Source organism: Eptesicus fuscus, chromosome 14 (assembly GCF_027574615.1).
Source record: "Eptesicus fuscus isolate TK198812 chromosome 14, DD_ASM_mEF_20220401, whole genome shotgun sequence".
Lineage (NCBI taxonomy): Eukaryota > Metazoa > Chordata > Mammalia > Chiroptera > Vespertilionidae > Eptesicus > Eptesicus fuscus.
This window is the reverse complement of record NC_072486.1, coordinates 5,128,114-5,143,558: the sequence shown is the minus strand read 5'-3', so window position 1 is coordinate 5,143,558 and position 15,445 is coordinate 5,128,114. Positions and strand designations below refer to the sequence as shown.

At 48.7% G+C, this 15,445-nt stretch overlaps 1 protein-coding gene across 2 annotated transcripts in view; it reads right to left on the bottom strand.

Moving 5' to 3' along the window:
• Nucleotides 1-15,445, bottom strand: part of ELMO1 (engulfment and cell motility 1) — a 401,111-nt gene that overhangs the window by 297,431 nt on the left and 88,235 nt on the right. For both annotated transcript variants that reach the window (XM_008147245.3, XM_008147253.3), the window contains exons 3-4: nucleotides 15,242-15,282; nucleotides 14,222-14,294 (exon numbers count right to left, since the gene is read on the bottom strand). In XM_008147245.3, the coding sequence (XP_008145467.1) occupies nucleotides 14,222-14,294; nucleotides 15,242-15,282 (114 nt within the window). The remainder of the gene's footprint in view (nucleotides 1-14,221; nucleotides 14,295-15,241; nucleotides 15,283-15,445) is intronic.

Here is a 15,445-nt window from a genome sequence, read left to right as displayed (position 1 = left end):
CTAAGAACGTATGGTCTGGGGCAGCGGTCGGCAAACGGCGGCTCGCGAGCCACATGCGGCTCTTTGGCCCCTTGAGTGTGGCTCTTCCACAAAATACCACGTGCGGGCGCGCACGTGCAGTGCAATTGAAACTTCATGGCCCATGCACAGAAGTCGGTTTTCGGCTCTCAGAAGAAATTTCAATCATTGTACTGTTGATATTTGGCTCTGTTGACTAATGAGTTTGCCGACCACTGGTCTGGGGGATGATAAGAAAACACTCTTGGTTCACATGTGAAAAGCTGCTGTAGATTGAATGTGTCCCCCCCAAAGGTTCACGTGTTAAGTTGTAACGCCCAAGGCCACAGTAGTAGGTGGAATGGTCTTTGGGCCATAGAGTGGGGCCCTCATGAATGGGATCAGTGCCCTTTTAACCCTTCTCCCTTCCTCCATAAGAGGGAGCTGTGACAAAGTCATTTATAAGCCAGGAAGCAGTCCCTCACGACACTGAGTCTGCAGGCACCTTCACCGTGGACTTCTGGCCTCCAGAGCTGTGAGAAATAAATTTCTCTTGTTTATAAAAACCATTCAGTCTATGGTATTTTGTTACAGTAACCCGAAAGGACTAAGCCACAAACACACACAAGATGACAAATTTCAAAGCACATTTCCTGTTGGTTAAAATTCTTGTTTTAGCCCTAGCCAGTTTGGCTCAGTGGAAAGAGTGTTGGCCTGCGGACTGAAGGGTCCCGGGTTCAATTCAGGTCAAGGGCACATGCCCGGGTTACGGGCTCAATCCTCAGTAGGGGGTGTACAGAAGGCAGATGATCAATGATTCTCTCTCATCATCGATTCTTCTATCTCTCTCTCCCTCTTCCTTCCTCTCTGAAATCAATAAAAATATATTTTTAAAAAATTCTTGCTTCAACCTCTGTTCTTAGTGGCTTGCTCGGCCCATCTGTCCATGTAATTCTGACTATAAAGAGTTGCATTCCAGTCTGTTCCGTGCTTCTATGTCTCTGGATCTATTTCATTCATCGTTTTATTTTGTTCATTAGATTCCACAAAGGAGTGAGATCATGTGATACTTGTCTTTCCCTGACTGGCTTATTTTGCTTAGCATGATACTCTTTAGGAATCTCAGAGGGAAGGCATGGGTTCATGGATAGAGATCAACCAAAAAACTTGTATGTATATATGCATAACCCATGGACAGACAATAGGGTGGTGAAGGCCTGCGGTGGGGGTGGAGGCAGGTTGAAGAGGTCAATGGGGGGGGGGGGAGGGGGCATATGTAATACTTTCAACAATAAAGATTTTCTAGAAGAAAAATAAATAAATAAACAAGAAAGTTGCGTTCCAGTTGTTCCTTGGTTATTGGAAAATGTGTGCCCATAGTGGAGTGTGACTATGGGAAGGTTCTCTTCATTGGATATAGAGTGTGGGGTTAGGGGGAGAATGCCAACAAGGTTCCTAATGCATCACCCATGGTTTCCTCCTTGGAAACACGAAAGTCTGTGTTTACGCCTGGGTCCTCTCTACTGTTCTGTGGCCACAGCTTCCACTGAACAATTGACTGAAATAAAACACTGAAGATGGGTGAGCTGCATGAATATTCATGGCACCCACAGAGTGAAAGGAAGGAAAACTCACTTTCTCAAAACTGAACTATCACATAACTTTGGGTAAATTATCTCTTACAACTACAGTTTGGTTCACAGAAGTTATTTGCTATAACTGGAAATATAAATGATACTGACTCAGGCATTGTATTGTGGTTTGTTTGTCTACAGAATGGTGATATCCTATCTAATAAAAGAGTAATATGCAAATTGACCATCACTCCAACACACAAGATGGCTGCCCCCATGTGGTCAAAGATGGCTGCCCCCATGTAGACACAAGATGGCTGCCACAAGATGGCCAGCAGGGGAGGGCAGTTGGGAGGGACCAGGCCTGCAAGTGAAGGCAGTTGGGGGTGACCAGGCCGGCAGAGGAGGGAAGTTAGGGGCGACCGGGCCTGCAGGGAAGGGCAGTTGGGGGGGACCCAGGCCTGCAGGGGAGAGCAGTTGGGGGGGACCAGGCCTGCAGGGGAGAGCAGTTAGGGGTGACAAGGCCTACAAGGGAGGGCAGTTAGGGGTGACCAGGCCTTCAGGGGAGGGCAGTTGGGGGTGACCAGTCCTGCAGAGGAGGGCAGTTAGGAGCAATCAGGCTGGCAGGGGAGCAGTTAGGCATCAATCAGGCTGGCAGGGGAGTGGTTAGGGGGTGATCAGGCTGGCAGGCAGAAGCGGTTAGGGGCAATCAGGAAGGCAGGCAGGCGAGTGGTTGGGAGCCAGCAGTCCTGGATTGTGAGAGGGATGTCCCAGATTGGAGAGTGTGCAGGCTGGGCTGAGGGACACACACCCCTGTGCACGAATTTCGTGCACTGGGCCTCTAGTGTATGTATAAGGTACCAGAGGATCTCTTACTTTTCTCTTCCACTGCTATTGCTGTGAAGTGGAGATACATTCCTACAGCTGAAGGATTCTCAGAACAATGTCATTTATTCTCAAGAGGGAGCACTCAAGTCCATGACATCATTTATTCTCAATAAGGAGCACTCAAATCCATGTGACTCAGTTTATGTATCATTTTATGAAATGTTGTGAAGCTTTAAAAACATTTAATCGACACCTAGCACAGTATAGTGTGTGCATGTGTGTATGCATGTGTGTATGTATGTGTGTACATGTATATGCATGTGTGTATATATGCATGTATTTGTGTATGTACTTACTTTGAAACCGATAATCAGTCATATGGAACTGAAACTTTCTAATACTGATTTGAGACTCTTGTTAAGAGGAGCATTAAGATTATTTATTCACTCTGCAATTCCTCCTCTGTTAGTCATCTGAAAGGGTATGTGCATATTTTGGAAACTGAATTAACCAACATCGCACATAATTTATTCAGCAACGAATTGTACTTTTTATCTTGCAAAGAAAACTGCATCACATCAAATCAGCACACAATCCTGGGACACCTACATATTACGCTAGGGAACCACGCGAGACCCTGGAGGGCACCCAGAGGTGGGGCACATAGCTTTTTGTGGTAAAGCACTTGGATCCGGCCAAGAGGAAATACAGATTAGCTCACAAACAGTTAAAGAAGAGTTCAAGGCCACAACGAAGAGCCAGGTCCCAATTAGTGGGGGGGGGGGGGGGGGGGGGAGGGGCGGGAAATGAAACGAAGGGACAATAACTAAAGAGACAGTAGTTCCTATAGCAGCAGAGAGAAGGGGAAGAGGCTGAGAAGGACTGAATTAAGAAACTAATCTCCCAGCTCGGGTTAAGATGATGTCAGACAAGCAGCCAAGTTTTCCATCGTACAGTTTCTGTTCGGTGGCGAGAGGAGGGCGCTGCCCTGAAGTGACAGCATGTGAACGGCATTGCTTCCAGCGCGTGTTCGCTGCTGAGACGCATTTCCCAGAAGCAAGGAGTCTGTCATCTCATGCCTTTATCCCCAACATCCAGTCTAGTGCCTGAAACCTAGGGCTGGGGGTGGTTCTGAATTCCAGGAAAAGCCACACTGGGGAGACAGAGCGAGGCTTATGTGGAGAACACTAAGGCAGTTTGTCTAAAGGAGGGGAACAAGAGACAGGCCACAAAATTGAGAATGTTGACTGGGGCTAGATCCTGACGCACCTTGACGGTCCGGCTGAGTAAGAAAGGTGGACCTCATTCTCCTTGGCAATGGTCGAGACCAGTCAGAATGCTGCCCCCAGTTCAGGAAGCCCATGGGCCGACGAGTCAATACGAATTCAGAGTGGGTTTTCGTCGTAAGCAGGAATACGGGGAAGGACCCAGAGGCACTGTCACTTCCAGTGGGTAGCAGTCAAACATGGCACCGGGACCACCCACACTTGGGAAAAATGCTTGGGCTCCAGCCATGATCTTCTGAATCCGTGTCTAGAATTGAGGCTGTAACCTACCCTGAACGTGAGCGCCGCTGCTTGGGGAGATGGAAGTAGCGCAGGGGGAAGGGACACGGCTTTACTACCTAAAAATACAGTGCGCACCAGCCGGTGATACGGTAAAAGCCTCTGCACTGTGCACTGTCATTAGGTAGATTTTTTATTAAGATATCTCAGTAAAGATGTTTTTAAAAATAAAGAGCCAGGCTGGTGTGGCTCAGTGGTTGAGCACTGATCCATGAACCAAGAGGTCACCGGTTAGATTCCTGCTCCGGACACATGGCCGGGTTGTGGGCATGATCCCCAGTGGGGAGGCTGCAGGAGACAGCAGATTGATGATGTTTCTCTCTCATTGATGTTTCTCTCTCTCTATCCCTCTCCTTCCTCTCTCTCTAAAAATCAATAAAATAAAGCAGAAGAGTTCATATCCTACTTACAGGATTTTTTCATGTGTACTGAGTGGATCGAAAACCACAGATTGTAAACGTAAGTGGCTCAAAAATCATGTTCCCAATAACCTTTTCAAACATGAACCCCATCAATCATCAATCGGTAGCCACTAGTCCACCACGAGACTGGAACTCTATGATGAGGAGGACCGTGCTTTATCTTTCTCCTCCCAGCACATATTACCCGTCAGATCTGAGCAAATCCATTTCTCCCCCTTGCACCCTTATGCCCCAATCTAGAGAAACTACTACAGGCGTTTCTCCACTTAGTTACCTATGAATATAAGTTAGGTAATGTTTATATTCTGACTTAGAAGTGTCCAAAAGGGAAGTCAGAATTAGATATGATAGTAAGGTAACTATACATTAACATTTTATCGGGCTGCGCACATCAACAAATGTATCGAGAACACATCACTGTGGACATAAATGAGCAGTGTTATTCACCTGCACTGCGTCATCGGTGCCCTTCACCGAAATGTCAAGGAACAGTCAACTAGCTTTGGAAGGCGACATTCCAAGAAGATTCTTATCTGGTCCCGTTTTTCTACCAGCCTTTGATGTCAATCTCAACGGGTATTTCAAAACACCGTGCGTTCTGTCCTCTCCCCAGCCAGCCGTTTTCCGATGGCTTCTAGCCCAGCTTCCAGCTCTCCTCCAACATGGCGCATCCAGACTAATCACAGGTCCACGGTCCAAGCATTTGTGGTCAGGTCCAGCTTAAAATCCTCTGAGGGCTTCCCAGTGCTCTTAGCATGAGGTTCAAAACCCTGACCGTGGCCTTCCCAGGCCTGGAAAACTGGGGCTGATGCCAAATTCTCTAGCCACACATCCTGCCCATTTTAAGGGCCTCACCCCTCCACCCCCAACCTTTCCTCTTAGATTTCTGTTTAAATATCACCTTCTCTGGGCTAAATTAGGTCTGGACACTCGCATTTGTCCTTAGTGGCACTTAGGGTTGTAACTGGTCAATATGGGGTGAACACTGACTGTCTTTCTCCCCTTCTGGACTTGGGGCATCATGAAGGTGGGAACTATCTCGAGCCCAGCACAGTGCTGGCACAGATGGGACGTCAGTACAAATTTCTCGAGTCAAATCCGCACATTCTCAGCTTTTCTCCTCCTGGCGTGGCTGTTTGCTCTTGACAGCCCCAGCGACGGGCTGGGAAAGCCAGGGCCACAGCCTATCCAGGAGGACCCAGGGCTCCCCAGAGTCTGGGGACCGGCCCACAGGCCGCCGACAGGGTTCGAAGCATCCCTCACCAAAGTCAGGCTCAGTCCCAAGTCAAGGGAGAAAGGCCTCCGCACCAGGCACAGGTGACCGGGGCGCCCACTGAAGGAGATGCAGACAGCAGGCATGAGAGAGGAATTTTTAATGCTCTTTCAACCTACTTAACTGATTTTATACCCACTAGTAAATAATAACCTGCCGTTTGAAAAACACTACTATTACCTCTATGATCGTATGACTTATCATTTAAAAACAATTTTACACTTTTCAGATTATATTCAAGTAGAAGACAACTCCCCAATCTTCCCGGTAACACCCTGGGCCCCACACTCTGAGCCACACTGAGGAGATGACGCAAGGGGCCCTGCGCTGCCTGGGCCTGAGGATCCTCACCAGGCAGAGGCAGACGAGCCCGGGGCGGTGCCCCGTCTCCTTCACCGGCAGCCCACCCCCCACACCAGAAAGGCGAGCTGGAAGCGGAAACATGCGGGCATCCATCTGGACTGTTTGCATCACAGAGCTCCTGAGACAGCCAGGGGACAGCCCTGCTCTCATCTTGTTTAGCGACCAACAGAGACATGCATCCTTGTGTCCTCTGACCCAGCCCCGAGGCGCCCTCCACCGTCTCTGGTCAGAGCTGAGCTGCCCACACAGCGAGGGCCCAGTTCCCTTCCAGGTGGGAGAGAGGCTCTGGGGACACGTGTGCCCTTTGGGGGAATGTCTAAGGCATGTTACTTGGTTTGGCGATGCTGACCGATCGCGGTTACTGGGTCAAAGGTGTACCTAGAAGGCAATGCTTTTTGGAGGACTTAGAGGTGGTGAATGAGGACTGCCCATGAGGAACCCAGGGAGGAAAGAGAAGAGGATGGAAAGATGGATTTCCAACTCCAGCACCAGGCCCGGGGCCTGCCGTGGCGGACGCGCGATGCAAAGCTCAGAAACGCCTGCCTGTCCGCAGCACGGCCCAGAGCACCGGTCGGGGCTCTGCAGGCAGACTTCCCGGTCCAGGCCCACGCTGTCACGCACACCCTGAGCCGCAGCCGTGCCCTCTGCAACGTGGATTGTGGAACAATCAAACCTGGCCCACGGGCTCGCTGTGAAGATTCCAATACAACACGGTCCGCGGGGAGCACGTGGCTGAGCACGTGGCTGTCACATAGCGAGCCTCCACCAACTGCTCAGGGCCGTGGTCACCGCCCCCGCCCACCCCCTCCCCCGTCACTCCCCCCGGCCTGCCCAGGTGCCTAAAGCTCCCAGAAGAGTGGTCTTTGAGGGAATACATTTCCCATTAGTCTCTCAGAATTCAGATCAGGTACTATTCAAATTCAGCTAGCCTGCTCCAGGACCCTTCTGGACTCCCTTCTCTTCTAGTAGACCCCCCTTTTCCACAGGGGATACATTCCAAGACTCTCCAATGGATGCCTAAACCAAGGACAGTACCAAACCCGCTCTATACTCTGTCTGTTCGTATACACGCATACCTATGCTAGAGTTTAATGTATAAATTGAGCACAGTGAGAGATTAACAATAACTAATAGAACAATTATAACAATACTAGAGGCCCAGTGCACAAAATTTGTGTGCTGGGGGGGGGGGGGGAAGGGGGTGTTCCTCAGCCCAGCCTGCATCCTCTCCAATCCGGGATTGCCGGCTCCTAACCACTCGCCTGCCTGGCTACCTGATTTCCCCTAACCACTCTGCCTGCCAGCCTGATAGCCCCCTAACCACTCCCTTGCCAGCATGATTGACACCTAACTGCTCCCCTGCCGGCCCAATAGCCCCCAACTGCCCTCCCCTGCAGGCCTGATCACCCCCAACTGCCCTCCCCTGCAGGACTGGTCACCCCCAACTGCCCTCCCCTGCAGCCATCTTGTGACAATGTGGGGGTGGCCATCTTGTGATGCAAGGGTGTGAGGGTCAATTTGCATATCATCTCTTTATTATATAGGATACTGTAAAAAATAGTTATGTGAGGGTGGCCATTTGCTCTCTCAGCAAGCTATCACAAATTTATTCTTCCTTTCCCACAGTTTCCAGGACAGAAGAGTCCTTCTTACCATAGCCACCTCAGCATGCGATTGTGCCCTTCCCTTATTAAGTTGAGAACTTCTACCTTTTCACTTGAAGGAAGCACTTTTAGCTTCTCTGAGGCGTCTGAACTGCTGGCATCACTACTCTTGTGCCCTGGGGCTGTGATTAGGTAAAAGGAGGGTGACTTGAGCCCAAGCATGGTGACACCTGATCTGATCATCAAGATGGCAAGCAGGTGACTAATGGGCGGAGAGCGAGGACCAGGGATGAGTCACATCCTAGGTGGGATGGAGCGGGACTGCATGAGACATCATCAGGCTTCTCAGAACAGCACACACATCAATACTTAGAACTGTTCTTCTCTGGGACTTTTCATGTAATATGTTCAGAGTGCGGCTGGCCATGGTAACGGAAGCCAAGGAGAAGGTTCCTGCCTCTCCTTCCTCAGAACCTGTGTCCATTCCAGGACCTGCTCCCCGCCTAGACCTGGAGATGCAGGGCATGGAGACTGGAACGTATCCTCCTCACTAAGCTCTTTGCGGAGCCCAGGGCTCGGGGCGTGAGAGCTGAACTGAATTCCACGTAACTGATTAATCTCCTGACCCACGGGGAAGTACCAGTCCCCAGGTATTGTGCACCCCTGTCTGCCCGGGGTTCTGGGGGGCTCGGGGCCTGTCTGGGAACTAAGAGCACCTAGGAAGTGGAAACTGCATAGAAGGGGTGCTCTTCAAACAACCCTACCTCTTCCCCAAGGTCCCTGGGGCCAGCTTTGCAGAGAGGGCCGGGTCAGGCATGGTTACCGCTAATATCACAAAATGGGAATTCCTCATTGCTGAGGTAGATCGCATGAAGTAGGTCTTCGCAGGGGGAAACCAAATGCCATTCTGAAATCATGATAAAACTTCAAGGTCCACGGTGCCCAACCCGCTAATGACATCTCCCACCATGCCCTGCTCACGGGAACTGCCTCCTGCGTGCTTAGCATTAAGGGCGGCAAGGCCATGTTCCTGTTTGCCTAGAGGACTGCTATTGGTGCTCTAATCCTCTCTGAGACCATTTCATAATCCCCACGAAAGGCAAGTGAAAATCACTTGCTAGTCCCTATGAGTGGGAGATTGCCTGTTACACTTTCCTCTGCTAGCAGGGTCGCCTAAGACCATCGGAAAACACAGTTATTTACATTACGACTCATAACAGTAGCAAAATTACAGTTATGAAGTAGCAACGAAAATAATGTTATGGTTGGGGGTCACCACAGCATGAGGAACTGTATTAAAGGGTCGCGGCATTAGAAAGGTTGAGAACCACTGCTCTAAGGTATCCTCTTGAGGAATAAGGAAGCGACAGACTGAGGCTTGCAGCCAATGCTACAGGCTGTAACTTCCTGTCTTTGAGTTCTTGAGGCAGTTACTGTCAGAACCACTGGCCTGGCGTCAGCAGACAAAGGGCATCGTAGCTATATCGGGGCCCAGGTGCTGGGAAGGAGGGAGTCAGGAGGTGGCACCTGGGTCCCAGCCTCAGTCTGACCATTGCCCATCCGAGTGACCTACACAAGTTGTTGCCTACTCGCTCTCGGTCTCACATTCCTCACTATAAAATGGAGATAATACCCGCTTCATCAGACCGGAATGAGGACAGAGAACATGCATGCATATCCCTCTCCATCACAGAAGACAGATTCCACTGGAATATTTGAAGTTAACACGAGACCCACACAAGTAACCAAGTAGGACTACATCAAAGTAAAAACCTTCTGCACAGCAAAGGAAACCATGGGCCGGAATGAAAAGGCAAGCTACGGAATGGGAGAGAGTGTGTAAAATCATATATATGACAAAGGGGTTAATATCCAAATTACATAAAGAACTCACAAGATTCAATAGCAAAACAACAAACAGTCCAATTTCAAAATGGACAGAGGAGCTAAATAGACATTTTTCGAAAGAAGGCATACAAATGATCAATGAGTATATGCAAATATGCTCAAGATCATTAATAATCAGGAAAATGCGTATTAAAGCCACAATGAGAGTTTATCTCACACGTGTTAGAATGACCATCATCAAAAAGGGGTGCGGGGGGAGAGAGAGAGAAAGAGAGAGTGTTGGTGAGGATGCAGAAAAGAGAGAGAGCCCTCCTGATGGGAATGTAAACTGGTGCAGCCACTACGGGAAACGGTATGAACGCTCCTCAAAACAATCCAAAACACAACTAGCACGATGAACCAGAAATCCCACTCCCTGGGTGTATATTCCCAGGTTACCAGAGAGAGATAAGCACCACCGTGTCCATGGCAGCACGGACAACAGCCCAGACACGGAAGCACCCAAAGTGGCTGTCCACAGATGGATGAGGAAAGATGTGGTATGTGTGTGCTCAATGGAATACTACTCAGCCCCGAGGGAGAAGGAAATCCTGCCATTTTCAACATCGTGGATGCACCCTGTGGGCATTATGCCAAGAGAGATAAGTCCCGCATGGAAACACAAACACTGCAGGGCATCACTTATATCTCAAATCTTAAAAACAAAGTCAAGCATGGAAACAGAGAGCAGATAAGTGGTTGCCATGGGCTGAGGGGCTGAGAGAAAGAGAGAGAGGTTGGGAGAAGGGTACAAACTTCAGCCGTAAGATGAATGAGGACGGAGGATGTTCACGTAAAATACGGTGGTTATGGTCGATAACACTAGCATAGAACTGAAATTTGCTGAGAAAGGAGAACTTACATGTTCTCACCAAATAAATAAATAAATAAATGAGGTGATGGATGTGCTAATTAAGTAGATGGGAGGAATCCTTTCAAAATGTATAGGCATGTCTAATTACCATGATGTACACTTTACCATGAACTTACAACTTTGTCAATTATACCTCAATAAAGCTAAAAATACACAATTCACTTTTCATTTTTTATTCTCTCCCCCGCCCGCCCCCAGACATAACCCTGAGATACAAGTCTCTGGGGCAGAGTCTGAACCCGCGAACAGCTGAATCTTAACTTTCTCTAAGGCATTTGCATGCTACACTTCTGCTTAACGCTGCTTGACAACGTGACACTTTCCCCGCTGCACTGGAAGCGTGAAGCTAAGGGGCCCATAAGCAAATAAGGACAGTTACAGACAGGGGCTGGGCCAGGTGGGAAGAGTGGGAACTCCAGCCTCGGTCCACCGGCCATAACCTGTGTGGGCTTGCCGGGCCTGGAGAACTGTTCTTCTTTAAAATGACAGGTCATATTTGATCTCTGGCAGAGGAAGGAAGACCACCTCGTACACAAGGGGAGATCAGTAACTAAGAACACACACAGCTTTCCAACATCAGTCACCAGTTACCATGGTGATGCAAGTATTACCTAACAACTCACTGGGCTGTAAGTGTGCAAGATTGTGCTAAATACATTGCTTGAAAAAATGGAAAATGGGCTCTCATTTTAGGAAAACTTGCAAGGAGCTAGCTGGACCTAACGGCAGACGGCAGCAGCCCAGGTTTGCCCCTGCAGACCCAGATGGAGGCCCTGCCCTGCCCTGCAGTGCTGAGAGCTGTGGAACAGCTGTAGGGGAAAAGGCATGACGTCTTATTTACAAACAGAGTACTGCGAGGATGAGTCTCCTCATGCCTCAAACTCTTAGTAAAAGAACAATCCCTGCCCGGCTGTGTGGCTCAGTGGTTGAGCATTTGAGCACTGACCCATGAACCAAGAGGTAACTGGTTAGATTACTGGTCAGGGCTCATGCCTGGGGGCGTGCAGGAGGCAGCGATCAATGTTTCTCTCTCATTGAGGTTTCTATCTCCCTCTCCCTCTCCCTTCCTCTCTAAAATCAATAAAAATATATATATATATTTTTAAAAAGAATAATCTCTGCTGTCACTGGCCACTGAAGAGGGACAGATGGAATGGCAGACTTAGGTGTCAGTCCCTTTTATTTTATTTTATTTTATTTTATTTTAAATGTTTATTGATTTTAGAGAGAGGGAAGGAGAGGGATAGAGAGATAAAAACATCAACTACCTGCTGCACGCCCCCTACTAGGTGGAACCCGGGTATGTGGCCTGACTGGGAATTGAACCCTGACCTCCTGGTTCATAAGCCGAAGCTTAACAACTGAGCCACGATGGCGGGGAGGTGGCAGTCCCTTTTAAAGTCAACATGAAGTACTCCCTCAAGCAGAACAATTTCCCAGAAAATGACTAGGATGCCCAATAAAATGATCATTTTCCTACTGTTCTGAGGAGTTTAAATTGGCTGAGTCTATGTTAATTTTGATTAGAACAAAAGCATAAATGTTGCATGAATTTTTTAATTTTTCCAAGAATCAGCTGCACACGAACACACTCCTAGGTTGAACTTAGTGCATGACTTCCGTTCACGGTGCACAGAGCCCAACTCTTCGGAAGAGTGGCCCAGGGCACAGGTCCTCCAGGTGGTCCCTGGGTGCCTGCACCAGAATCCCAGGAGGGCTCTCTGCATGCAAAACCCAGGGCCACATCCCAGGCCTGCTCCATCTGAGTTCCCCAGGTTGGGGTCTAAAAATCTATATTTTTAAAAGTTTCTCCCTGGGATGCTATGTTCTCTAGTCTGAGAATCCTGTCCTTAGGAATCTCCAATGAACTCCAGTCCCCTGACAATGGTGATGGAAGACAGGACAGCCACCAGGGCACACAGGCCGAGAGAGGTTAATCAAAGGCAGGGCTCTGTGTGACTCAGTGGCTGTGGACTACAACCCAGGGTAAAAGTCCAGCACAAACCCATGTATTATATGTGTGTGTGCGTGAGACACAAGTATTTCACAAGCTATGCAGGTGATACACTCCGACCTAGTCTATCTATTCTATTCCAATTTTTAATACTATTACAATGAACTGAAGTGATCTCACTATCCACTAACTGGTGATGTTTGCAAAACCCTACTATAACTTCGACTGTCCTATAATTTTATCACTTAATAATTTTTACACTTTTTCATATTATACCTCAATGAGTAGAAAACCATCCAATCTTTTCCAATGATACCCCGAAGTCACAATATATTAGTTGCCTTTAAAAGGCGAACCAAGTTGAAATGAGAGAGTCTTCTGCTTAAGGAGATCAACAGCAACACATTTCCCTGCTAGCATTGACCTTTACTTATCTCCTCTTTATCTTACAAAGAGCAGCATGCAGATTATATGAAGGTAGGATAAGAGAAATGAAAAATAGTAAGAAAAAGAAGCATGAGGACAGGGAACTAAGTGTCTGTGGAGTGAGTCAAAGGAACAAGTCACATTAACAACACGGCAGGAGGTCTAGTCCGGTGTTAACTCTCAGCATTGGCAGCCAGGATGACAAGGAAAGCACAGGAGTTATGAAAATTCCAGTGTGCATCTGGACAGAAGAAGGCAATTTCTGGAAGCATTTCCAGGCTGTGGCTACACCCCTACACCCCTACACACACTCCTCATGTAAAGTAAACAGTCACAGTGGGCTTAAGGCCCATTACTGCATCCACCTTCCACCACCACTTGACTTGTGGGTAAACCTGGGGTTACTCTAGGGACCACTGACGGAGGAACAATGCCCGGAGCCAGAGGTCACCCCAATCTTCCTCCTCCCAGAGCATTTTCCATTTACTTCTGTCCCCACGCTGCCCACCTCGCTGTGGTGAAAACTTTTCACGGGCTGCCCCTCCTCCCCGCCGACAGCATGTATGTTCCACGAGGACCATGTTGGCTCCTTGCATCTCAGTGGCTGCTCCATAAAACCGAGCTGGATGCTCAACTCCTTTAGCGACCCCCCAGGAAAAACGATGGAAGCCCAAAGATGTGGACTTGCTTCTGGATTCTCTCGGTCACTACCCCTGAGATGCTGACCAAGCCACTGGGCCTTTTTGATTCAGTCCCTTGTCAACAAAAGCCAATGTTGTGTGCATCATGGGTGAGTCTCGAGGAAGAAATCAACAAACAGATGTAATAAGCCTGGCCCACTTCCGGGAATCCAGTAGGTTCTGAAGGAAGGTCAGTTTTCCCTTCTCCTCCTGATTTCCCGAGCTGCCAGAGCCGCCCTAGTCTTCACTACCCCTCCCCTTCTCCTCCAAGCCTCCCACAGCATAAACATCACCCAAGAAGAAAGTAGGGCTCCCCAAAGCCACAGAAAGTAGGGCTCCCCAAAGCCACAAAGTAGGGCTCTCCGAGCCTGCACAACGCCAGCTTAAAAAAGTTCTTGTCATTGTTTCAACCACTTGAAGAGGGCTTAGACATTGATGGGGGAAAACGTACGTGAAAGGGAACTAGACTGTCATCCAGGGTCCCATTAATGCTTCAACCACGCAATGAGAGAGAAAATGAGTCAACTCGCTGTTAGAAGGCAAGTGCAGTTGCTAACACAGGACAGGGAGACCTATTGGGTCTTCATTCTTGGATGGGCTAAATGCCGCCTGGTTAGCACTGACGGGGCAGTTCTTTGCTGTGCACACTCCACTGCGTGGAGGGCCAGTGTGAAATGTAGACCAGCACGTCTGGTCCTGAGCAGAGGAAACGTCACTCATGTTTTAACTTCCTTAAAGGCTAACTGTCCCGGATTCAATCCCGGGCGGACCTACCTTTTCCGTGATGTAGAAGTTTGAGCTGTCGGCATGCTGCAGAGCAAAGTATTCGTGGTTGGCCAGGGACCACCTGAAAATATAAGCATAAACTGGTCAGAAAACCAGTGAACTGTCACTTTAATTGTTAGTTTGGTACAGGTAGATGAATTGAACACCCTATCACATACCCCACAATGCAGTTCCTAATTCCAAATGAGATCAGCCCACCTGTCACCCTAAGACCCGTTCTTTCCCCCCGAGGCCCGTCCAGGTTTCATTCCAAGCCTCCTGCTCACTGCAGCACTGCTTCTTCATGGCTTTGGGCAGGGGTGATATTTAAATATAAAGTTACATTCCTCCCTATTTTGAAGGTGTAGAGCAGAGATGGGAAAACAAAGGAAATGAATGCAATTTAAGCTTTTGATAACTGCTGCGTTTCGATTGCCTCTGCATTCTCCAATCCCCAATCACTCTGGCTTGCTGCAAATTGGAACATTCTAGTGAAGTATCCTGGGTCTTAAGTAAATCCCAGGTACCCTCTAGCCACAGTTCTGCTTTAAGAGAGAAAAACACACAAGCAACTAGTAATGTGCTTTCCGCTGACTGTGTGCGCGGCCAAAGAGACGTGGGAAAGCGGGTTGTTGTGACGCCACGTGGCAGCAGAGTGGCCACTGACTTGTTGAATGATTCCCTCCTCCACGGGGACCGCGTGGTCCTCCACTGATACCCAATGGAGTGAGCATTCAACTCTGAACGTCAGACTGCGCCCTGTGAGACGGATGGATGAGCACAACCTCTCACAATAAATAGAGCTCCCACCCGCCGCCCGAGTTCCCACACTGGCCAGCTCACACCTTCTCGTTGAGGTAACTTCTCGGTGGAGAGAGGCATGCACATCTTACAGAGGCATTCTGGGTGTCTTTGGGCAGATCGAGGGGTGACTGATGAGTGCTATCTGACCATCACACGGGAATATTCTATTTGCCCCTCAAGTTGTGGCTGGAGCCCCTCAGGTGAATCCTGAGTAACAACACTCACCCGTCACAGACTTCCTTTATTATCGCAGACAGCGGTTTTTTCTGCAAAATAGCAAAAAAAGGAAATACTGTTAGTTTCATTTCATCATTTTAAATGTTTAAAAAAGGAGAAGCAGAAGGCAAGTGGAGATCTCTAACCAAGGAGACTTTCCACTGGCTGTTCTTGGTTGTTCTGAAGAAGCCGTTGGTGTTCTCAAGGTAACCA